At 37.4% G+C, this 25,194-nt stretch overlaps 1 protein-coding gene across 3 annotated transcripts in view; it reads left to right on the top strand.

Annotated features, from left to right (window-relative positions):
• The first annotated feature begins 10,938 nt into the window (after positions 1–10,938).
• Positions 10,939–25,194, top strand: part of plekhg4 (pleckstrin homology domain containing, family G (with RhoGef domain) member 4) — a 63,088-nt gene continuing 48,832 nt past the window's right edge. For all 3 annotated transcript variants that reach the window (XM_056753574.1, XM_056753565.1, XM_056753557.1), the window contains exon 1: positions 10,939–11,092. In XM_056753574.1, the coding sequence (XP_056609552.1) occupies positions 11,090–11,092 (3 nt within the window). In that variant the 5' untranslated portion in view covers positions 10,939–11,089. The remainder of the gene's footprint in view (positions 11,093–25,194) is intronic.

Raw genomic sequence — 25,194 nt, 5'->3', positions numbered from 1 at the left:
TGGTTAACAGGTTGGCTCTGTGTGAATCCTCTGGCTCGACAGGGTAGATAAAGTGGGTCCATAGAACTGCAGACAGGGTCAGAAGAGAGGGAGTGTTTGGAGTTTTTCCCACATGGGTTGTATTGTGTGCTGAAATAAGGACTTGTTATAAAGTCTGAAGAGTTTCATTTTATCTTACTTTAGCACATACACTATAGCTCAGTCATTCAGCTTGATACCTGGATGATACATTTGATTTGAATTTTAATCATGGCTCCAGAAGACTTCTGGACGCTGCATGTTTTTCTGCTTTAATTCAATAATATTGTACATCTGATCTAAGATCACTGTCAGCAGCAAAGTCTTTTTGTCCTCAAGCACTTGCACTTGAACGACAAACTGGAGCGGTTTTCTTGGACATACAGAAAAGCTCAAATGTTTATGGCTACTTTTGTTTATACATTTTTAATTGTTTGTCTGGTAAGAACAAGTAAGAAGGAGTGTAAAAAATGTATCTAACCAAGAGAACCCTTGATGTTGATTCATTGACTTCATTTACATGCACCCTCCAGGGTTTTAGTTTTTTTCCAGGTAGGTGGTGTCATCCTTATCTTGTACACAAACGCACATGTAGGCCTACCGAACCTTTAAGTGGCATAATCATGCATTTGGTGTAGACAGTGTAATGCTGCTTCAACGAGCCAACTGCACAGCTTAAAATATTATACATGATGTACGCTACGTTAATTTAAGAAACCTTTTAAGAAATTGAATGGTCTTGGATGCAAAACAAACAATATTCACCTGAAAAGCAGTAAAAGACAGCTAATATAGCTCCTATAAGCTCTTGTACTGCAACTCTTCAGCGCCTAACTAGGCTGATAGTGAAACAGCGCCTCAAATAGCACTTACAAATTACAGTTTTTGGACAGAATACATTGCAGTCTTTTTTGTGAAGACACCCATCATAATTTTGGCGAGAGTCTGAGGTGGTACAAAATTTGACGGAGCCGACTGTCCTCAATTTTTCTATGCAGGAAAAACCCTGCCCTCATAATGAGATTATAATAGGTTTTTGGCAATACTACGTTGGGAGACATTTTCCATCTTATTTCTATTCTCATCAAGGTACCGAATAACCATAAAATACATCCACATAACGAAAGCCAGTAACCAGAGGTGGAAAAAGTAAAAAAATATATACTCAAGAACAAGTACTACTACATTGATGAAAATGTTCTTGAGAGCAAGTAAAATTACCAGTCAAAAAATCTACTCAAAGTAAAAGTTACTTTTTAAAATCGGGGGGGGGGGGGGGGGACTTCTCCTCTTTGTACAATAGCAACAATAATCATCATAGTGCCTGATTTTATATATTAAAACGGGTAACAAGTGCACCGCAACAAATAAAGAATTGTTTGTCTTGTTTTGCAGAAATATAACAGAATCTGAGAGCAGAAGTATTAAAGAAACAATTATTAAATCGATATACATTTTCTTCAGAAGCAAAATTAAGCCTTAGAAAAAATGTAAGCCTTAGTTTCTTATCAAATTATCAATGGGACACACTGCTAAGTTTCAGTAATGAAACCTCCACGCAGGGTTCCATGTTTATACGGAACGAGAGTAAATGCAATGATTGACAGTTGTAACCCGGTGCTTACCATGGCAACATTTTTGCCGTTGATCGCAGTTAACAGAAAACATGAATCTTGCTGTTTGAAGACTGGTTAAGTGAGGCAATTTGAACTAAAACACAGACAGAGACGCTGTGTTTTGTTTATGTTCAGAGCTTCACAGTGCGCTCTCGCGGTGTTGCCATGTTTACTTATAAAAAAGAGCTTTGCATTTGTTGTTTAGTCTTTTCTTATGAACCTGCATACACATAAAACAGTTAATATACTGAACAGTTGCGGATAGTTTTTTTTGCCTTATTAAATGTGTCGATGTGTAGGTTTATTTTGGGCTTGTCATTTTTTGCTATTCTTTTCAACAATATGATTTGGCAGCACGGTCCAATTTACGGCAGGGCTTGTGAGGCTTTTCAAAACCTATGAAATAGCAAGCATATTTTCATGTGACTTTCTTGCCCCATATGATGCACATTTAAAAGCAGAAGTTGTTCAGTTCGGTTCCATTGCACACCGCGTAAATGTGGTGCAGACACATTAGTGAACTGTGCGTCTACATTTTGCATTATGCACCAATGTTGTTTTGACTTACTAAACTGTCCAAACTATTAGTTACAAATGCAACACAAGCATTATATTGTATTCTTGCACATAAGAATTTTTATAAGATGGTAGATTGCACAGCGTCCAAAATCCTGTCTTGAAGCTGAAATGGTTGCTTATATAGGGGTTTACTTCATTGTCTTCTGCAGTCAGAGTTCGAGGGGTCGACATTTGCACTACCGACCTTTATCCTTTTCGTCTCCATTGCTCTTCTGGTATTGACATAAAATTTACGTCATTCACTGGAGTAATTTTCGATCACGTTTTTTCCTTGCAGTATCTTCGTTTTTTTACTCGTTACCGATGTGATTTTTAACATAACGAAGTACAATACATCACACAAATCATACTTATGTACAGGTAAAATTACAGATTTTATAATCAACTTAATTAAGTACAAGTATACAAAAAACCTACTCAATAGAGTAACGCGAGTAAATGTAATTCATTACTTTCCACCTATGCCAGAAACACATACCTGTATCTGAGATCATCGTTTGAGCTGTGTATTATGGCAAATAAACTTCCTTACTCTGATTATTGGAAATAATTGCATTATTGATGCCACGTAAATATAGTAAGTGATCTGTTCCTCAACCATTATTATTTTTGTTAACAAAATGTAAAAAAATATGTAAGAACAGGCTGGAGAATGATGCTGAACTCACTAAATGTAGATATATTTAAACGTCAGTTGGGCTTGGGTGGACCTGCTCAATTCCTCAGTGATGTAACATTGAGTCTCTCTGCACGTTACATAGTAACAGACACGCCTCGCTTTCTTCTTCTCACTTATTCAGTGTTTTGAGATTAAGAGTCATACTCATCCTGTTTCAATCTGTCAAAACAGGTTTTTTATAATCGGATTTAACTCACAGCTTTCTCCATGAGTGCGGATGTTTAGTAAAACATTACTCTGTCACATCACTATTTCAGTCATTTCTGGCTGTGTCGTTCCTGACTGGTAGTGCATTTTGTGTTGCTCTGTGGCATACACCGAGCCGATTCTTCCTATACGCTGGTTGCATAGGGCCCCTAATCCACCAGGTGGTTTTTGAGCTCATTTCAGCACTTTTACATAAATTCATCTGCATGCATGAATGTCTTTATAGTTTCCAAAATTCGTTTTCTGTACTTCTGAAGTTACCCTGTCCCAGTGTTCTCTGGGGGAAATCCTCTTTACAAAAGACTGAAAGCTCCAAGAGTTTAATAAAAAAAGCCATCACGTTAAAACTTTGGAGGAGTAAATAATAATTTATTCTAATCTTATCTGTTTTAAAGAGATTTTATACTTGTTACTGTTTTATACTGAGTGAGTGGGACAGTCATAAATGCTAGAGTACATAAACTCGAACAGTAATTGTAAGATAGTGGGTGGTAAGTGATAACATTTACGGAAATGTAGCAATATTTACGTAAACAAGAAAAGGTGTTGCTGTATGTTACTCAAGCCCCTTAGCACCCAAAAACTGCACTTACCTTTTAAACAAAGGAATTCACTGGTCAATGTCACAACTGCTTACTTTGATAAGTGCAGAGTCTGACACCGAGTCTACATCGGACAGATCATGGAGCGATGTTCTAATGGGATTGTCGCACCGCGACGCATCCAGTGTGGACAAAATGTTAAATTATAATGTGTTCTTATGCATTCTATTGTCTCTTGTCGTGTTGTATCGCGCCCAGTGTAGACATGGTGTAACACATACTTTCTTTCCTTTACATCATAACTTTTATTAGGTGCAGATTTTTTGTGGAATCTTTTTTAGTTTGAATTTGTGAGGACCCCTTGTGTATATAGGGCTCATTCCTCTGTCATTCAATTCAATTTTATTTATAAAGTGCATTTCACAATGTGCATTTTTCCGAAGGCGCTTTACAGAAGAAAATAAGAAAAACACAAAAGCACAAAAAAGGTGCACAGCACAGTGCATGGTGTTTATAGAACAAGCAAGATCATTCTAGTAAATCATAACTAATAAGTCATCATTTGGAAACCGTTATGTTATTGTTTTTAAGACAGATGCTGAAGGCATTGATTTCCCTGTGTTTTCTGTCAAAGTTTGCAGTTTGTATTTGGTCGTATTTAATGCCTGATTTCCTTTACTGTAAGATAAACGGTTCTTTATATTTCAGAATTACAGGAGGAGAGCAGCCGTCTTTTTAGGTTCCTGGTAGATAGATTTTATCATAGCATCTTACAGTTTATATATTAGGATGCTTGGATTGACGAATAGGATCAACTGTGATGGTTCTCACACATCTTTTTATTATTAGAACTTTCTTGCTCAACATTTTTACATAAAAACACATGGCACATCACAATTATCCAACATCCTCCTCGTCAACAGTGAATTCCACATGTGTGTTGTGTAATTGATCTGTTTAATCCTTGTTTTCATTGCTGATGAATCTGGGTTAAGTTCTGTATATTTTTTGATTAGTGCAGATCACACTATAGAGTGATTCGGTTCTGCTTTTGATGGATCATGTGTTTTTCTCTCTCTCTCTCTCTCTCTCTCATACTCTTGCTGTGTTTGAATAAACAGTATAATCTAATAAATCTAAAAATAAATCTGTTCCTCAGTTCTCTGAGCCACTCTGAAAGCAGAGGGTTGAGGTTAACTGGTATCAGCAGAGCATTAGTCACTCATGCCAAACAAACTACGTCTCTTTTCATGTCTAATCACTAAATCAGATTGAGTTTTGAAGAAACAAAGCAGGACAGTCTTGCGATTTACAGCACGTATGTTTACAAATGTGTACCTGTTTGAGTAGGCAAAAGATCTGAGACGCAAAAAATAAGACTGGTAAGAAAATGCTATTTATTTATTTGAAGAAGGAAATAAAAAATCGGTGCATGATGGTAGGGTGTAGTAGGGTTGGAGGTGTGTGCTTTTTCTATGCATTATTAGCCTTCAGCTGCACTGTTTATTCCTCACTTGCTGGAATTTAGCTCTGAGCCAGTGCCTAGATTCCGAACACCCTCAAACACGCACAGATTTTCATCTGTGGCATGTCTGGAGAAGCTCATGGCCTTTTTCACCATTAACCACATTAAAAACAGCTCTACTAGTGACCTATTGTCCCCATCTTTGCCCATCTTCCTCTTAACATTCTCTTTGTTCCTTTTTCTCTCCACAGCTGTTCTCTGTGGGTTGCCAATTAGTCATTATGTTATCCGACCTGTTAATGTACCCATTATATCCATTAAAACAAGATTGCTAGCACTCACTTAGTCTGGCCTTTAGAGCTTGTAGAAGTTCTCTGGATGTTTTCTCTAAAGTGTAATAGCTTTTCAGATTTTCTCTGGAGATAAATTCACACTCCCATGTCTGATTGCTTAGTAAACTGAGAAAATATACTGAGATATTCTTCATTTTGGTTCAGTTGAATAAAACGGCTACCTGAATGTATACTCATTGATTTAATACATCAAGTTCCCTTTATTTAATACAAAAAGTTGCTTGTATTTTGCACAGCCCTAGACAACTTAACTCCTTACTTTACATATACTTATACAACACCATGCCAACCATAAAATAACTTCTGTAGAACAGCTCAACTGTTTATTAACCTCAAGCTCTGCTGTGTTTGTTAACCATATGATTAAGTATCTAACTGCAAACACACACACAGTCACACCGGAACTGAGAATGACTCCAAAGTCATTGCCTTGAGTCATGGACCATGACTAATAATGGTCCATTAACAAAGGTTGTAATACAAAACGCTATTCTTGCCCATGGCAGAATATCCACTCCTCACAAAAGCATTAACTGAAATTAAGTTATACTTCCCGTCATATAGGTACTTTGTGGAATTAAAGCGGTTTTGTCATATTTTATTAACAGTACACATCAGCAAAATGTAGTCTGCAGACTTTCCAACATATTATCAAAATCCGTTTACGGAAGTTGTGCTACTGTGCAGCCATGTTTGCAATGCCTCTGGACAGCTATTTATGTCATAGCAAGTCCCCAGTCCTAATTCTTGAATGAGGAAATCGGTGACATTGCAATTAAACATCATATCACTGATCAACAATTAAACAATACATAAACTGTATAATAACGTTGGTTTCCTAAGCTTAAATTGCGCAAAAGAACACTTTTTCGGGGTCGCCACATCTTCTGCACACAGACTGGCAAGCACCTCACGAGAGCACCGCCCCAGAGAATCGCCAGTCCTTACTGATTGATGATTGGCTCGTTTTACTGGAAGGCGGGACTTCTTTTGCTAGCGCGGCCATATTGAGCGATGCATTCCTCGCCGTTCACTGTAACGGCAGTGGCGTATCTTGTTAATTAATATCTTTGATATTTTGCATATAACTTGGGGATCTGCAGGACTGAGTGGATTGAAAAAAGCATGAAATGTAGCTGACAGCATTGCACTTTTATTTGTTGCTGAAAGCATAATACAGTTAATTTAAATTATTTAAAATATGTAGCGAACAAACAAACAAGGAATAGGCGGCTTCATTGGAAGCACACGTTGGGCCACATTTGTTTATGTTGTCACTTTAAATCTATCTTTAGAGCATTCATAGAGGTTTGTAAAGGATTGGCATTTAAATTCTGTGGAATCTGTGGAGCTTTCTCAGGAATTCAGTTTATACGACGCTGTTTTCAACTGATATCGGGAAACTTTTTATGAGTTTTAGAGTTTAGACTGAAACAGCTCTTTGCGGGACTGAAAACGTAAACTTTTGAAAACATGCAAGACTGAGCTTTCTGAAAACTTTTTCTCAACTATGTATTAATGTGGATATGCTGCACCTATAAGACCAGCGGAGACAGCACTTAAACAAACATATATGTCGACCAGCGGTATTAAAAAGCACTTGTGGGTTATAACTGTAAATGTGCCGTCGTGTTTCCCTCATATCTTCTCAATATAAGCATTAAATATGATGTGTTTTACATGGAACTGTTTCTCTATATGCTATGATGAGAAATAAGTGTTAGTATGGAGGATTGAGAGTATGATCCGATCGCTTTCCTCTCACATATCTAATTTAAGCCTTAGTTTTTATGATTAAAAATATGATTTCAAGAAGTCATCAATCCATTGTGACTATATAAAACACAACAAAGATCACATGCATGTTCTAATGGTACAATTGTTACCATCTTGTTTTAAACTAATAATTTCTGGGTGGATGCTACTAACTCTGAGCACCGGTGCTTCTAAGGCAACTCATTAATTTCGAGCCCTGGTCTCTATTTATTTGCTTAAATATTATCTATACAAGTTATCTTTGCCTACTATTCAGTTGTTAAAGAATTCTAAACTTTGCAGTTATGATAGGGGATACTGTCACCATGACAGTATAAAAGGGCATTTAAAGTCAATCAACAGCACTGTTTCCTCTCTCAATCAGTAGAAAATGTGGTAACAAAAATACCGCCATGTCTGGAAAACACCGTTATATACATTTTTGGTCGTACCGCCCAGTGGTAACCCAATGTGAGTTAAGTCTATTTATTATCAAAGTATTTGTCAGTAATACAGCTATTTGTGGGAAAAATCTCTATAACTGTCAATAAATGTCAGGCAACTCTGTTTTCGTTCATTTTCATTTTGTATGTTTTTTATTGTGCATTCAAAGTACAATATTTTAAACAGTTGGATTGTAATAGTAATAATAACTCAATAATACAGTTAAGTAAAACCGTAAAAACGTGATAAATATTATTTATCGTGTTTTTATAGAGTTATCTAGTTTTGCAAATAAACTCTTCATGTGGTTGTCTATTCTAGACACTTTTAGCAGACCATGGACTATTCTGATTATGTACACTGAATAATATGAAATACAAATTGTTATATTAAAAATATATAAACTATGACTATATATAATAGCGTTGGTGGGGCCTTGCACGATTGTCATCATTTTACCCCGATGAGTTTGCATCCCTGTTCAGTACACTTTACACATTGTGTTGAAAGCGAGTTTATGTACAAGCAATAAAATCAATAATCCTTATAACTTGTTTTTCTATATCAAACTAGACAGAACCTTAATGCCCTGGCATTGGCAGATAGTTTTGGTTTTATATTTAATTTGATTACAGATTAACAAGAAATATTTTAAGTTAAAATTGTTAATGCTACTATGTAAAGAAAGTACTGTTGTAAAAAAGCACACTTTTTGTTTAAAGTGTTTGCGATCCAAATCTTATTGCACTTTTGTTCCTATAGCTGTACTTTTAAAATAAAAATTCACAATACACTACTTTTGAATTCATTATTGAATTTTACACTTAATGCGATTAATGACGATTAATCAAATAAAAGTGTTGCGATTAATCACGATTAAAATGTCTTTGGCCAGCATTACATCATATGTAAATGTGTGCAGCTTGGTGCCAGCTTGTTACATTTTCTTTGTGCTTTAAAGATTAGTTTCAAATAAAGAGGCATTGATTTGTTGTCATCTACTTGTCGCATGTTGGCTGAGGAGTTTGAGGCCATGTCAAAACAATGCCCTAATTGCTGTTTATTTGCACGCATTGTATTCTATAGGAGGAAAGAGAAAATCAATATAAGTTAATGAAATTGAGACTGTTTTAATGTATATATTCAAAGTTTTGTTTAAATTGATTTATCTCAGCAAATGTGTTTAGTTATTGATTGGTGCTCTGTCAATATTACTTAAGACCATCAATATGTATGATGACTTGAAATGAAAAATTGCTTTAACCCAGCTGCTTTTAAAATTATAGCAATTAAAATAAGGGCGAACACGGAACATGGCTTTTTGCATTTCTTCTATTTATGTTGCCAATTGTTTCACTATTGCATAAACTGAATGGTCAAAATGTGCTTTTTATATTTTGTCTTGCTTTTCAATATAATAAAATATATCTTAAAAAAACAAGTAGATTAAAACAAAAAAGTTGACCCCTCTACCTTCTTGAATAGCCTGTATTAGGCCTTTGACTCACTGCTGAATGAATGTACAGTAGTCTGTACCCCTACAACAATAACCTCATTAAAGTGTCATTCAACATTACAAGCTAAAAATATAAATGAATAAACGAACACTGTTTGATTATTATAGGCTACACTGCAAAATGATTTAAAGGAAAAAAAACATGCAAGCAATTCTAACTGACTCCGCCCACAAAAGCTGACTGTTCTCTCAGCCGGGATGCACATTACATACTGCATACTGATGTCTCCGGCGCGGAAAGTTCTGTGCTGTGTCTTTCTGTGACACTTTAAAATGCTTATTCGGGCATTTGACTTATTCAGCCGAACATGCCTTTTTTGCTATTTTCGGTCGCTGAACATCCGGTGCATCCCTAAATTATTTTCCCAATAGGAGTAGCTTTACAGTCAATCTCAGGGGGCATTGTGACTAAATATCTTGTTTCCTTGAGTAAGTTCACCCCCTCTGCACTTAGGAAATCAAAATTAATGGTCGTTAATAAATGTGAACATTTTTAATTTAAGGCCCTTAATTAATGAAACTGTAACTGTAGATTGAACCACAGATGGAACAGAAAGAGATTTAGTTGCAAGGAACGGGGCCGAGATATAAATAATTTCTCAATTAAAAAGGTTTTTTTAAGATTCAAATTAAGTTAAGAGGTCCTTTAATACCTAGAGCAGCTGTGCTTTTGACTGAGGCACTGACCCCCTGCGCACCATGTTCACTTTACCCCACATGGCTGGTCTTTCTCATTATTTGCCCTTCTCAGCTCAGACAGGGAAGAGCAGATCAAATGACACTCACTCATCTTGGTCAACATCCTCCTACAAGAACTGCCCGTCTATTCACTGGTAGAGAGGAAGTCAGCAGGGTGTCAGTAGCTGAATGTGTATGCCTGCCTCACCGCTGTAATGCCAGATTACTGTGATTACTACAATTTCCCTGACTCATTTGTGTTTTACAAGTAAATTCTATTTGATTTAATGAAATATCAGGGGAAACCTATTTCATTTATTCATGGATTTTTACTTATAAAGTCATTTGCATTGTGCAGTGCTTTCAAAATAGCACTTTAGCGGTGAGGTTGTGGACTGCAACCAACGGCTCTCTCTACTCCTCCCCCCTCCCTTTCGAAGCACTACGGTCGGTCGGTGGCTGACACAGGACTAAGATGTCGTTACGTTTTTGCTTCTTTGCCAAAGGAGACAACGTAAATAGGAAATGTGCTCTGTAAACAGTTTGGCTATTTAGGGCTACTGTAGAAACAACATGGAAACATGTTCCTCCTTAATCTTCCACATTGCACTTTTAATGCAAAATTGATTTAACATAGACGCTAAGCCTAAATTAACCTCAAACTTGAACATTTTTTCTGCTCGGTTTCCACTCCACTCTGCGAATGCAAAATTAGTTAGAGTGAATCATCACTGCCTTCGCGTCAAACAAATATTTGTGTCTAAATTATTGTTCATAAATGCGAAATATACTTCTTCCTTTGCTTTCTGATTATATGGTATACTTGTTGTATTTGTTTATGCAAATCGGCCATGTTTTCTTTCTGCATTGTTTAAATTCAGCTGTATCAGTTTGCTCTAGCAGCCATATCCAGAGTGTACCGGGGAAGGGCTTTTTAAGGATGGGTGGGGCTAGAACTGTTTGAGTGACATGCATGCAGGCAGGCAATGTAGGAGGGGAGGGACAGAGAGTGAGGGGCGGTCTCTACCTCGTGTCTCGCTGCAGTGTGTGGGGAGTGTGTCAGTGTGTCGGAGACCTGCAGTTTGAAAGGGCTAGTGATTAACACACGGGCAAACTTGCCCACTCAGCACACATGTACTCACACACGGACATACTCGCATCAGCACGGGATGCCTCAGGACTGGCTGGAAAATGAATCTTGTTAAAGAAAGTGTTGGAAGGACTATCAGGCTGTACTATGGTGAGTAAAATGCTGGAGGATAAAAGAGTTTTGATGGCGGTCCTGAGGTGCTAATGACTTTACCTTACGGGGGTTGTGAAGGGGGGAAGGGTGGGAGAGTGGGGGCACTCTTACTGTTTTTATAGTAAGGCTGTTTTAATAGAAACGTCCTACTGCTGAATGCCTGTTTACCAGTCAGTCTGGAAATGAGCATGCTGTAAAGGTTGAACTACAGTTAATAGTGATGCAGTTTTTGGCGCATCTGAATTTCTGACTGTGTTACATGCAAGAATGGATTGTAATTGTTTTATGTGTAAGTGTGGAATAAGTCTTGTTTTTGACTGTGTTGTTCTTGAGGCAGGTAAAGCAAGGGAGGGGAGGGAATCTGAATTCAGCATAAATGAGCTCCACTGAAAGCTGTTTTTTTCAGGACTGTGTGTTTGAAAGAGCAGCCATGCTGAATGTGCCTGTGCTTGACCTCTCGTCATGACTGTCAGGGCGATCCAATTGTAAATGTGTGTGCGTGTGTTCAGGCATGTCACGCCAGCTGTTCTTTGCTTTACACTCTTCTTCTTTACATCTCAGCGAGCCTATAAAGAGGTCAACAATGCAGAGAGGAAGTGTATGTGGATGAAACACTCTTGGCCTTTCACTCCCTTAAAGGTGAATACTTCCCAACACCATGTCCTCCCATCCTTAAGTAGTTTGGGTGTCTAGTGTAAAAGCAAAAATGCTGCTCAATGCACCTTATTGTGAAGGCAAGTTTGAATGTGTTGTTTTACGTACGATTGTACACAGAGGGATATGAAACAGAAAGTGACTGGAAAAACATCCTGTTGCTATCTGTGATTTGATGGTGGTCAGCTTCAAAGATTTATTTTATGCTTGACACAGGTAGTCTCCATGGCCTACAGCATGTTCTCTGACCATCTGATATACAACGTCCTTGATCTCTCATGGGCTAAATGTACACTTCGACTGGAAGTTCTCACTTTGTACTGTGATAAAGTGAGGAACAAAGGTGAAATGAAAATGAGAAACAAGAAGAAAATCTAAGAAGTAGAGCCGTAAACTCATCTTTAAGCCATACTCCATTTTTCCCCCTTTTATTTCTTTGCTTCCATCTGGGTTAGAGAACACCGACATGTGTGGATTCAATTTAGCCTCATCTTCTGTGTTTGGGTTTGCTCGAGTTGATTTTGAAAACGGGCCCACCAAGAATAGTATTGAGCGCAGAAAGAGAAGCAAAAGTACAGGCATTGAATGTGAGTGTTTACATTACAATGTTATTGGTATACTCATATACTCATTTATCAGACCAAACCGCAGTTACTCTTTGAGCAGGTTGCTCAGTGCTAACATCTGCTTCTTGACCACAAACATTCGTGGTTCAGACTCTTTATGAGGCACTTCCTCTGACCTGGAGCGTGTCCTTGCGTACGAACAAACCGCTCTAAACCCATTTATTCTACTACGCTACTGGGCCTGTCCTGTTAGCAATTGCTCTGTCCTTGTAATTGAATGAGGCGGGTACAATTTTGAACTGTGTACCTTTAAACGTGCTTTTCCAAACACATGGTTTGGTTTTTCAGGAAACACTGCCGTTCTTTCTTGGTGATCTTCAGCTTACAATAACTGGAAACAAATGCTTTGAAAAGAAAAGGCTCCCGGACGGTCCCACTTGTTCATTCAATGCTGCTTGTCAAGATGTCAGAGACCTAAATTAGGCCCATTTATAGTCTCCTTTTTCCCTTCATTGCTTTTTTGTGTCCAAGGGCAGTTTGGCAGTGAGACGATCTTTAATTCAATCCACCTCGCAGTAGAGACGTTTGTCCAAGGGTGACTGGGTTATCTAGCAGCTTTGTTTGAAGGATTATTCAGTCTGTGTTTATTAAGTGCTCAGAGAAAAGAGGTCTGAGTTTCATCTGTATCCATTTTTCAGGTTTCTGACTTTCTTGACCCTGCTCTCGTGTGTTAAACTTTAACCCTTCAGAGTCAAGCTGCATGCTTGAAAGATCACAGGATTTCACAGGTTTTGTACAATGTAAGGGGTTTCATGAGAAAGTCAGCATGTTTTTGGTTGAATAGGGGAAAGTAATAACAAACACCTTGTCTGTGATGAAGGTATAGGGATGTGTGTTTATGTTTGTGTGCAGCTGCAGACTGCTTTTGTGGGTCATTTATCACAGTGTTTACTTTGGAAACACATCTGTCAAATCCTCAACTTGGAACTGTTGAATAATTATTTATGGAGAAAATTGAACAAATAAATTGGAAATGTGAAAAATGATCTTGTAGTGGCAGGATTTGGAGTTTCAGTTCCTAGTTAAGTTAGCATGGTAAACATGTGTTTGTGTAATGACATTATGGAAGGTCTCTGAGTTTATTTATCTTGGCTTTCCTGTGGTTCAGTGGTTATAGCATGGTCCCAGGCTCGATCCCACGGATTGCACATAAAGCAAATATAAGCTATAGTATAATGCAATAGTCGCTTTGGATAAAAGCATCTGCCAAATGAATAAATGTAAATGTTTATTGCTGAGGTAGAATTCTCTCGATGCCTCTCCTGATCACAATTTTGTAATACAGATGTAATGCTCTGTATTTCTCTCCTTTCTTTCTTGGACTGTCTGTTTATTTCTCTATGTTATGCTGGATATCAACAGAAATCGCTGAAGTAAACAAGATTTATGTTCAGAGCTCCTAATGTACCCTTTATAGTCCATTCCTGTGTTGCCCTAGCATACAGTCACATGAGTAGCTGGAGATTGGTTGATGGGGTTAGAAAAGTCCTGTGATTGATAATATGATAAATCTGGTAATCATCAATTAATCCAATGTCACATACAAATAGTAGTAAGCAAAAGGTCACACGGGAGGTTACGGCATGTTTGGACCAGCCGGTTTACCTTCATCTGCTCAGTGCCTTCTAAACGGTTCTGAACTTTAACCCTGTGATGCTTCATGTTCTTTGCACAGATAGCAGCATACTCTCATGTTGGAAGGTACAAAGATAGATCATCCAGCGTTGGATTGACTTTGAATAGCTTTTGGTAGAAGGATGCAACAGAGGTCTTAATAATAGGTTTATATTGTGAGATGGAGAGACAGTTGAGATTTTGACTAAAGACTTTAAGGGTTAATTTTGTCCTACATGCTTGTAAATCACTGTCCACTGGCTTTCTATGTTACAACCGTGACATAAACACAACTCAAGACGTGCTGTTTAAGGAGCCGTGAGAGAAAATGCAATGTGCAACGCTGAGGGATTCCACCAATCCCAGATATAATGATCAGATGGAATGATGTTGAATCAAGCCATGAGTTTTTTAAATGTTTATACACTATTTTCTTTAATGGCTAAGTTTTAATTAAGGTTTCTTTTCAGATACAATCAAAGTAAAAAAATGAATCCTTTATCTGCACCATATCCGAAGGTATTGTCGCATTACAGTTAGTCAGCGGATTCCATGAAACCAACAAACTCATGTTTATATGTATGTACTCAATATTAAAACGGCCTTGTATGCAAAGGACAGATGTGGAGGAAGTGTCATTTGTTTCTATCAGTTCCTCGTCGCATTTCGTTGACGTCATCGCAATTATTTCTTATAACCGCAATTATTGTAATACTTTAGGAAACAATGGTGATCTGCAGTATCTGCTGAATACTACATCCACTGTCTTTGATCTGCACTTACTTTTACATTCAAATGATATTGCCTCCATCATCAGAGTTGTATGAGCTTTGCATTTTTTGTTGATTTGTTTTGTTTCTAGACTTGCTACATCTACACAGCAAGACCCTCATATCTTGTTCTAGTGTTCAAGACTTAAGGTTGCTCTGATAAGGTCACTCTAAAGTAAATAAAATTAGTTATTTACAATATTTGGGTTTTTTTTGTAAATTTTATCTTCTTTGAATAAATTAATTTTCATTAATAGTTATATTTTCAAAACATTGTCTTAAAACAGATTAATCCATTAATCGTTTGCCAAATTTCGTAATTGCGACAGCCCAACTCTGAGGCTGTATGTTTTAGTAAAATTAAAATCCTGTTACCTTAGAAAGGCTGATACAATGAGATACAGAGCATGTGTAAACAGACAGCGGACAGCAAGCTGGTATAGACACTGATAAACTCATCTGCAATATAGATTTACAAAAACCATTAACATTTGTTTTTGAACAGAGCCTTTACTATAAAAACATAATTACATTCAGAAGCAAAACTAATCCAAGTTTAAGAGAGGATAAAGGGTAACCAAATAGCCTACATGTGATCTCATGAAGTTTGTTTATTTTCTTCACAGATGGTACGCATGCATGTGCCAAAGTTAACCATACATAGCCCTTCCATAAAGACCTTACAATGTCACATCCTGCTGAGTTCAGGCCCAGACAGCGTCGCCACACAATCCTGCGTTCAGCCAATAGAGTGTCACTTCACAATAGAAGAGGACTCAATCCATCAGTGGCAGAGGGCCAAAAGTCAAAGTTTTTTGTGTTGGGCTCATGAATAGGCTTTGATCTTAGTGCAGCCGCTCTGGAGTTGTACACCGTTCTGGAGATTAACCCCAGAGACCCAAGTACTTGAGAATTTGAGTTGAGTTTTAGTCTGATTATTTGCCAGTGGGTTTAGATAGTGTCCCATCTAAGGGTTTGGATTTCAAGGAAAGACTGATTATAATTAGATGGGATTATTTTGAGAAGACACTTGAACCTAGTAGCTGCCTGCCATGTAAGTCTGGTCTCCATGTGCATTTGATCGTTTCGCCTCTGCCACTCAGCCGTGTCTTAATCCAAATTCTCTTGCATAGGATTCATTTGCGTAGTCATAGAAACATGCTTGTTTCTGACAAATAATTGGGTTAATCATGGCTTACCTCACACAAGCTTTACAATAACCATATGCATCTCAGTATAGGTTTTGTGATTTATGTAAGAATTATGCCACTGGAGTAAAAGTTGCAGATCTCATAAACACAAAAACACCCCCTGGTCACACTACAAACCCTCAAACAATGACTGGCACCCTAATGGCACTAATGCTACACAATTTATTGTTTTAAGTAGACAGCTGTAGTCGGACAGGGCGTCTCGTGACTTCTGACTGGATGGCACACTGTTTACAGCCTGACGCCAGTGCCATGGCAGTATGAATCAGAATGAGCACTGGCCAGACGCCTGTGGGTCCACATGTGGGCTGTCTGATGAGTGCCACTCTTCAAGCATTCAGAGAATGCCAACAGGATACTTCAGAATGGCTGGCTTTATCTGAGAGCAGTATTTTAATGCTTCTGTCACTGTTCATCAGCACTCATGACAGTTTGAAATCTGGTCGGCAAATGCTGGGATTATAAAATGAAGAGAAAATTTGAAAGAAACAGTTGAAAAGAGACACCGCTCCTTTCCCCACAGCAGAATTGACAACTTGCATAGTAAATCATTTGGAAAGTACATTCTGAAAGTTTTTTTTTGAACGTGTTTGAGGGATGGAAACAGAGTTGTTTTAAATTTAAATTTATTCATTTGGCAGACGCTTTTATACAAAGCATATCATAACATTTTAACAACACACTAAACAGTACCTCTAGTCTACAAACTGTTACAAAATGGTTTGAACATTTATTGCTTGCGTTAGCAACACGTTTGATTTCCTGTGGAATGTCAGAGCACATTCATTTTCTGCTTCGCTTACACAAGAAATGTGATCATCTCTGCATTAAAGTGATGAAAGTTAACCCAGAAATGGTGACAGAATTTTCATTTTTGGTTAAACTATTGTAGGTCCAGTGTATGAAATTTTGTGGCATCTAGTGGTGAGGTTGCGAATTGCAACCAACGGCTCACTCCACTGCTCAGCCCTCCCTTTCGAAGCATTACGGTGACTGACACAGAACTAAGATGTCTTCACGTCACGAGATAACGTATTTACGAAGCACGCTTTGTAGAGCAGTTTGTCTGTTTTGGGCTACTGTTGAAACAACATGGCGAATTTCTATGTAAGGGGACCCTCGATGTATGTAGATAGAAATAGCTCATTCTTAGGTTATAAAAACATACCACTTCATTGTGTAAGGTCTTTATACACCTCTGAAGACAAAGTTATGTATATTGTATTGCATTTCTGTCAATAGATCCATGCTTTACTTCACGCTGTAAAAAATTTAGTGGTGGGCCGTAAACGGCGTTAACGTGCTGCGTTAACATGAGACTCTTATCGCGCGATAAAAAAATGTCGCCGTTAATCTATTCTCAAAGTTGGGTTGGGAGCTGGGTCTATACTACGCAAGATATGATGACTTTCACCTTGATATTTAAGCGCAGATGTATACCTAGCTGAATTGCACTGTAACGGGCGAGGATGCAATTTTTCAACACGCGTGATTCGCGCAATTCGCGTTATTCACGCCGCCTCATCATCTCATGACCAGGGCTTCATTCGCACCGCAAGTAGATCTATCGCGTCTTTGCATTGACTTAACATGTAAATCACTCATGCTTGACGCGCCCATTCGTGTTTGGTCTGAACACAACATTCGTTACTGTGAAATTACCACATCAAACGTGACGTGCTAACATGGATGCAGCTATGAAGCCGCCGGGTTTGCTTCAGGGAAAATGTATTTTTAAGAAGCTTCCCAATGGAAACATCGACAACACTAAGGTTGTTTGCACCTTGTGCAATGCAGAATTGGTTTAAAAAAAAACTTTCTCTCAACAGGTAGTGGTCTAGTTTTAGTTGAAACCAGTAAATTTGTATTGGCACCTAATGTATAATGGCTCCTGTATAACATATCGCTTGTTGCTCCCTAACTCTTTGTAAATTGCTTTGGATAAAAGCGTCTGCTAAATGACTAAATGTAAATGTACTTACAGTCTCAAGTACCACCTAAACGCAAAGCATCCCTTAGCTAATGCGGAAGTAAACACAACTACATCTTATTGAACATAATTTACTTTCATCACCAATTATCATAACGAACAGCTTTCTCAAGCAGTTTGTGATGCATTTTGGAAACAGGAGATGAGCCCCTGGTCTAATGCGCCACCTGGCTTGAGACACCCGTTCTCAAAGACTTACGTTTAGTCATTATTTGGGTAGCACACATATTCTGAATGCCTTTGGCAGAATTCAAATGAGCCATTTTAATCTAGATTAATTGCAAGATTAATCTAGATTAATCTAGATAAAAAATTTTTTATCTATGCCCACCACTAAAAAAATTACAGGCTGGACCTTTATGGACCTGCTTTCATAACCTTTTTTCCTTGTTTGTGCATATCTTCTAAAAGATGAAATGATATTCTAAAATGTGCAAAATAAGTTTGATTTACTTATAAAGGGGTCATATGACATGAATACGTGTTTTTCTGTGTCTTTGGTGTGTTATAAATTATCAATGCATGTATTAGGCACGTAAAACCTGCCTGAAACGCCTCATGTAACCACACCCCCCCAAATGTGTTTGTGGTATTCGTGGTATGATTTGACTAAGACCGCCCAAATGTATACGCAAGTAAGGTGGGCATACCTTTCAGTACAATTCCTTTGGAACCTGATGTACATATCAGTCACACGCTTTCAGTATTCGACCAATCACTACGCAGTACGCACTTGATAACTGGCCAATCATAGCACACAGAGCTTTGTAGAAAAATTGCGCGTTTCAGAGAGGCGGGGCAAAGAGGAAATTCAAACATACACGGTATGTGGAAAATACAGCGTTTTTTAACCTTAAATCGTGTATACCCATTGCACTGCATCTAAAACAAACGATAATAGTAGTTTTAGCCATGTCATATGAACCCTTTAAAACCATTTTTACTTTTAGAAAGTAAATAAGCCTGATAAGCCTGCTTTTATTTAAGTATATTGTGTTGCATTGCCCAAAGGATCTGCCTCATCTTGTTATCGGCCATTCAAACCCTCTCATCTGTTGACCACTTCTGCTGCCAGAAAAAGTTTTATATTTACTCATTCTGCTCTTCTTCCTGAACCTGTATCCTGTTCTCTTTATAGAAACAGTTGCTCATGAGATCCATAGGAAATTCGTTTTTATGGAACATGTCTATTAAAGTACCATTTGTCCGGTGAGCTAGTGTATAAATATTTCCTGAATGTGTTTTTCTACTTTAATGCTATATTTGAGTGCTGGAAAGGTGTTACAGGTAGATTTAACCCCATCTGCTCAGCTGGTTTGTGCAGCGGTCTGATGTGGTTACCGGGCTTTCTAATAGGGTAGTGGATCAACAGCTGTTACTTCACTTCAGGAAATGGGTAGACCCTTAATGTCCTCGTTCCTGGAACCTTATTCTTATCGGCCTACTGAGTGAGGAAATGTGTATGTTGGGGGGAGAGGATAAAATGAGTCTTTCTAGTGTCTCTGTAATCTCCACTAACGTGCCAACATTATATTGATCTCCAACTGAAGTTTCCACCAGCTAAATCTCAGGCAGGTTCATGTACAATAGCCTGGTCACCTCATTAGCTGGTACAGGACAAACATTGGAAATGGGAAATAGTTTGTCACTCTTTAGGGTGGAAGATCTCTTTTACTGTCATTCTCTTTCACTGTGTTGCTCTAATGGACAGCTGGTTCACTCTGTCGCTTGTGTTGGGGTAAAAGGTCAGGTCCCCAGTGGTCTGCCCTGCCATACACCATCTCTGAGTATGTGTGTCTGTCTCTCACTTGACATTTGTTACAGCTTGCCTGAAGTTTTAACAAATGCAGTCTCTTTCATGCAAGTCTCTTTCATATTGACTCATATTCTGTAATTTGTATATTATGGAAGATGTTACTGCTGCCAATTTTGAATTATCCCAGTTGCATTAAACATGTTGGATATGGTTAAATTAATTTCACAAGACTGCACTTTTTCCCTAACAAGTCAATGCAGAAAAATTATGCACATTTAATTGGAGACTCCTTATGACTAAATGAAAATGTGTCTCTACAATTCTCACTCTTTGTGTCTTTTTTTAAACATAGCACTGTAAGAGTTAAACAGCCAACAGATTCAGTGTTCCCTTGAGACAGACACAATTGATTGTTCACCAGTGAGAGTGTGACCCATAGAGATATTTTATTAAAGTAATCTAATATTGTCTAGCCAAAGGCCAAGCTGTTGTCTTAAAAGGGGATAGGCTTGATTTAACAAAGCCATATGCCTTGTGCTCCCATGTGTACTCCAATGTCATGATGATAATCATCGTCAAAAGAGCCCGTGTCATAAATAACAATATTCCTAGAAGAAAACAACATCCCCAAACAGACACAGCCCTAAGTCGTCATTGAGACTTTTTAAAATACATGGGAGTGGCTGTTTTATTAGTGTAGGATTCAAAATCATTTTAATTTGAATCTGTTTCTCAGAATAAAGTAGATTTTGTACAGAATCAGCACAGATGTGAAAAATGGTTGGGTTCAGTGCAATGAAGAACAAGTCCAAATACTATATATCCCTCTGAAAAAAGTAGCCGGGTTTCCATCACCCTTTCTTGACCATTTTGACATTTTGCATCAGAAACGAGTAGGGATGGGTATCGTTAATATTTTATCGATATCAATACCGATATCAATACTGCTTATCGATAACGGTACTTACCAATACTGTTATCGATTCCATACTCTATAATTTGATGTAAAAACACACAATGTTAAAAGATGTTAAACATTTTAAGTGTATTTATTGCAGCTGAGCTTTAGAACTGCAGTTTAAAAATGCTTCTGAGCAAACAGAAAATGCCACATAACAAAACTTTTGTGTGTTCCTTAGGATACCACTTACAGCACTTAGCATAGGCATAGGAGCACATCATAATGTAATGCAACATATATACTTTACTTCACTTTGGTTATTTGGCTGGTAGACTGCATTTATTTTTTCCTTTCTGGTTCTAGGTCTACATAAATTTAAGTACTATTTTATAAGCAAGTAATATATTTTTTATTATATTTAGTATTTTTTATAATTTTATTAGCGCATTTACTTCAATTTACTAAAGTAAGTAAATATACTCCGTGGCCGAATTATTAAAAGCAATGTTATAACTTGTTCTCAAATTAAGGACTTTTATTTTGTTGTGGGTTCTATCCCAGGGGATTGCACATACCTATGTATAAATGTATAGGTGTATCGAGGTTCAATAAAAGGAAGGAAGGAGGCGTGAACCGGCGAACATTTAAAGCACTTTAATCAAAACTGATTTTTTTGTGTGTTATTATTTTTAGACACATTATGTTTGTCAATACCCTTGACTTAGATGAAGATCAGATCACATTTCATGACATATTTATTCAGAAAACCATGAAATTCCAAAAAGTTCACAAACTTTTTCTTGCATTATAGACCATGATGCTGATGAAGTCCAAAATCTCTTAAAAAAGGTTAAAAAAAATAAAGGAGGAATGTTTGCTTTTTGCTCAAAATAGGAAGTCTACATTGATTCCCCTTCCTTCCTGGGTCAGAGCCTAAAGAGTAAAACACACACCAGAGTCAGACACAGTCATGCTCATCTAGTCAGGAGCACATGAAACCACAGCCTCCTCCAATCAATCTCTTTCCTCTCATACTGTGCCATTGTGTTGTCGAGGATGTTTTAATTTGAGAACTTGAAAAACAGATATTACATTGTGGTGATGGTTGGTGGCGTGTATTACTTTGCCAGTTTAAATGGGGGATCCTAATGATGTTATACATTATTCAGCAGAGAGAGTCTGCAGAACTTTTTGTGGGCCCCGAGAGTTTCCCCCCAGGCCCCAGTGCCTCCTCTTTGAATGATGCCTTCTTGGCACCTTAGTGGGAACTGTATGAGAGGAAAACCCCTCTGTCTGCTTTTGAAGGACGTCGGGCTGCCAGACTAAAAAAAGCCTTCACTCATCTCAAGTTCCCAGCTAAATGATGTATATAATTGTCTGAGGCTTCTTCGGTTCTCTGTTCCACACTACTCTCCTTTATTCATACATAATGGAAGCTAAACACCTCTCCATCACACATCATTTCTATAGGGACGCATAATATCAAATTCTTAATTTCACAAATCAAAGTTGAAAAATTACAAGCCTGCCACCAACGGCTCACTCCACCCTCTCCTTCCAAGCACTACAATGGCTCTAACAGGACAAAGATGTTGTCGTGTTTTTTGCTTCTTTGCAGAAGGTGAAATGTTTTAGGAAAGGCGCACTCTGTAGAGCAGTTTGTCCATTAACGGCGACTGTAGAAACAACATGGCAAATTGCATTCAAGGGGACCCACAAAGTATGTAGATAGAAATAGCTCATTCTAAGGTAATAAAAACATCACACTTCATTATGTAAGGTCTTTATACACCTCTGAAGACATAGTTTTACGTATATTATATGGCATTTGTGTAGATCCACCTAAATATTACACACAGCACCTTTAAGTTTGTCTTAAATAGTCATATAGCACAATAATTTAGGCCTGCCATTTATCTGCATCACTGAAAAATGAGTTACATATTAATCACATTAATTAACACATTGACACATTAATCTGAACTTTTTACATTGCATTATCCATAAATTTGACATGTCCCATTTTTACATCCATATTGTGCAGCTCTCTTCCACAACATCTTTCAGCGGGCTAACATATCGTGTGTCTATAATGACTGATGTTGATGAAGAACATTCAAGCATAGAGTAAACATGAACTTTCACATCAAATACTACACATTCTGGAATTTAGATTTGTATAATGTGAACAAGGTCAGAAAAACAGGTTTTGACTTTGTAATGCCCTTGATAGATTTAGTTCTTGAAAGCCACGGAGGGAAAGAGAGATTGGAAGATGAAAACATGAAAGAGGTGGGGATGAGAAAGAAAGAGGGATACTAGATGAAGTGAACTGTGAATCGAACACAGATTGTAATCTGTGTTTTAAACCAGCATAAGACACACACCAGTCAAAGTAAAAGCTGAGAATAAGAGAATAATGACACTTTTATCCCGTTTGTGTTATTTCTGATGCTTGAGATGTGCGGGGGGATATCACAGTTCCAAGGCTGACGGAGTTACAGCACTGATAACATGGCACAACACACACACACACGTACATTTATTATCTCTGTGGGAACAGTTGATAGGCGTTATGAGTTGTATACTGTACAAACTATATATTTTGTCCCCTAACCCAACCCTAAAGTATTATTAATTGTCTATAAATCACTCAATGGTCTAGGACCTAGATACATCTCAGATATGCTCATTGAATATAAACCAAACAGACTTCTCAGATCATCAGGATCAAGTCAGTTAGAGATAACAAGGGTTCACTCAAAACAGGGCGAGTCAGCGTTTAGCCACTACGCCACCCGTAGCTGGAATCTGCTTCCAGAAGACATCAGATGTTCATCAAAAGTAGCTACTTCTAAATCCAGATTAAAAACACACTTGTTTAGCTGTGCATTCACAACATGAGCGCTGTGCTGGTTTACATCAACTGCACTTCTATTTCTAATTTATTTTATTTTGCTCTTATTCTTTTTATATATACACTCACATTTTTTAATCAATTTTATTGCTGTTTTATTGTTTCTTAACATCTAAAGTATTTGTGATCTTAAATAATTTGCATTTTATAGATACGTTTTATTTCTTTCTGTCAATCATTTTATGTAAAGCACTTTGAATTGCCCTTGTGTATGAAATGTGCTATATAAATAAACTTGCATTGCCTTGCCTTGCCTAGACTTAAAGATCGTAGAAAACTTTTTGCATTTTAAGATTTTCAAAAATGATTGTTCTGTAGAATTTATAAACTTTTGTGCCCGTGGGGACCTCAATTCGGTCCCCACAGTAACACGGGTCCCCATGAGTTGGTGTGCATTCAGGTTAAGGTCCCCACTAACATATAAAAACCAAGTCCACACACACATACACACTGCAGCAATTAGTTGAAAAATTAATGCAGGTAAAGCAGGTTAATTAATGCCTCAATTAACCTGCTTCTTCCCTTTGGTCTGTAGAGAGCATTATGAGAAAATGATTTCTCTTTGTTGGCTGGTAATTAGACTAGGTCCTTCAAACTTATGAAAGATTTATAACTTTCTCTTGCCAAACAGTATCTCTATGGGCAAGCAAAGTTAGTTATGGCGTTGAAGCTCCCTGTGGTCAAAGTTGTCCTTTTAGAGAAAACGTTCGTTCTGATCGACATGTATTTTGACATTTCTGTGATCAAATAATTTTTTGAAGAAATTTTAGACTGTTTTATTTAGTAATTAGTCATTTATATATATATATATATATACAACTTTACTTAATACATTTTGTGTGCTGTTTATAGTTTGCCTTGTCATTTGAGACTAATGCAATGTAAAAACTGATGCAACACTGCAAACTGCAGAATATTTGCCTCTGATCTATCACATTTCTTCCTTCTGTTAACACACATCTTCTTTTAAAAAAAATCTGAATTTTGCAGTGTTTTGTGTAAGAGAAATTCTTTATCATCTTTCCTACTTATATCTTGTCTCTCATGTTCTGTTTTTTGTGCTGGTGGATTTCAAATACTTCCAGCTGTGCAGTGTCTTTTTTAGTCCTGTCATGTTCTTTGTTTCTTTATCTATTCTTTATCTCTTTTATAGTTTGCTCTCAATGCAGTCTTACCCCCTTGCGGTATGTGACTAATTGTTTCGCACTGGTTAACTTGCCAATCATATCACACCTCGCTTTTCAGAACGATGAGCTTTGTAAAAAAAACACATTTTAGAGATGTGGGGCAAAGAGTAGATACAAACATGCACGGAATGTGGAAAATACAGTTTTTTTTCCTTAAATCTTGTAAAAGTTTACCTTAATCTTGTAAAAAAAAAAAACGTTGCATTACATCTAAAACAAATGATAATATTTGATTTAGCCGTGTCTTATGACCCCTTTAATTGCATTTCTGAGCAGAAAAATAAATATCAATTTTCCCTGATTTACAGAAGACGCCTACTAAAATGTGAATCGGTGTAACAATCTTGTCAGGCATATTTACAACAAAAAATAATTTATGACATATTAAAAAACGAATTACTTTCAACCAAAATGCTAATTAGTTACATTTTGTAAATGTATGGTACTGTGTGGTGTGGTACTGTACTTCTGGT

The sequence above is a fragment of the Triplophysa dalaica genome, chromosome 1 (assembly GCF_015846415.1).
Source record: "Triplophysa dalaica isolate WHDGS20190420 chromosome 1, ASM1584641v1, whole genome shotgun sequence".
In the NCBI taxonomy this organism is placed as follows: Eukaryota; Metazoa; Chordata; class Actinopteri; order Cypriniformes; family Nemacheilidae; genus Triplophysa; species Triplophysa dalaica.
Note: the sequence above shows the minus strand (reverse complement) of the source record. Positions and strands in the feature narration are given on the sequence as shown.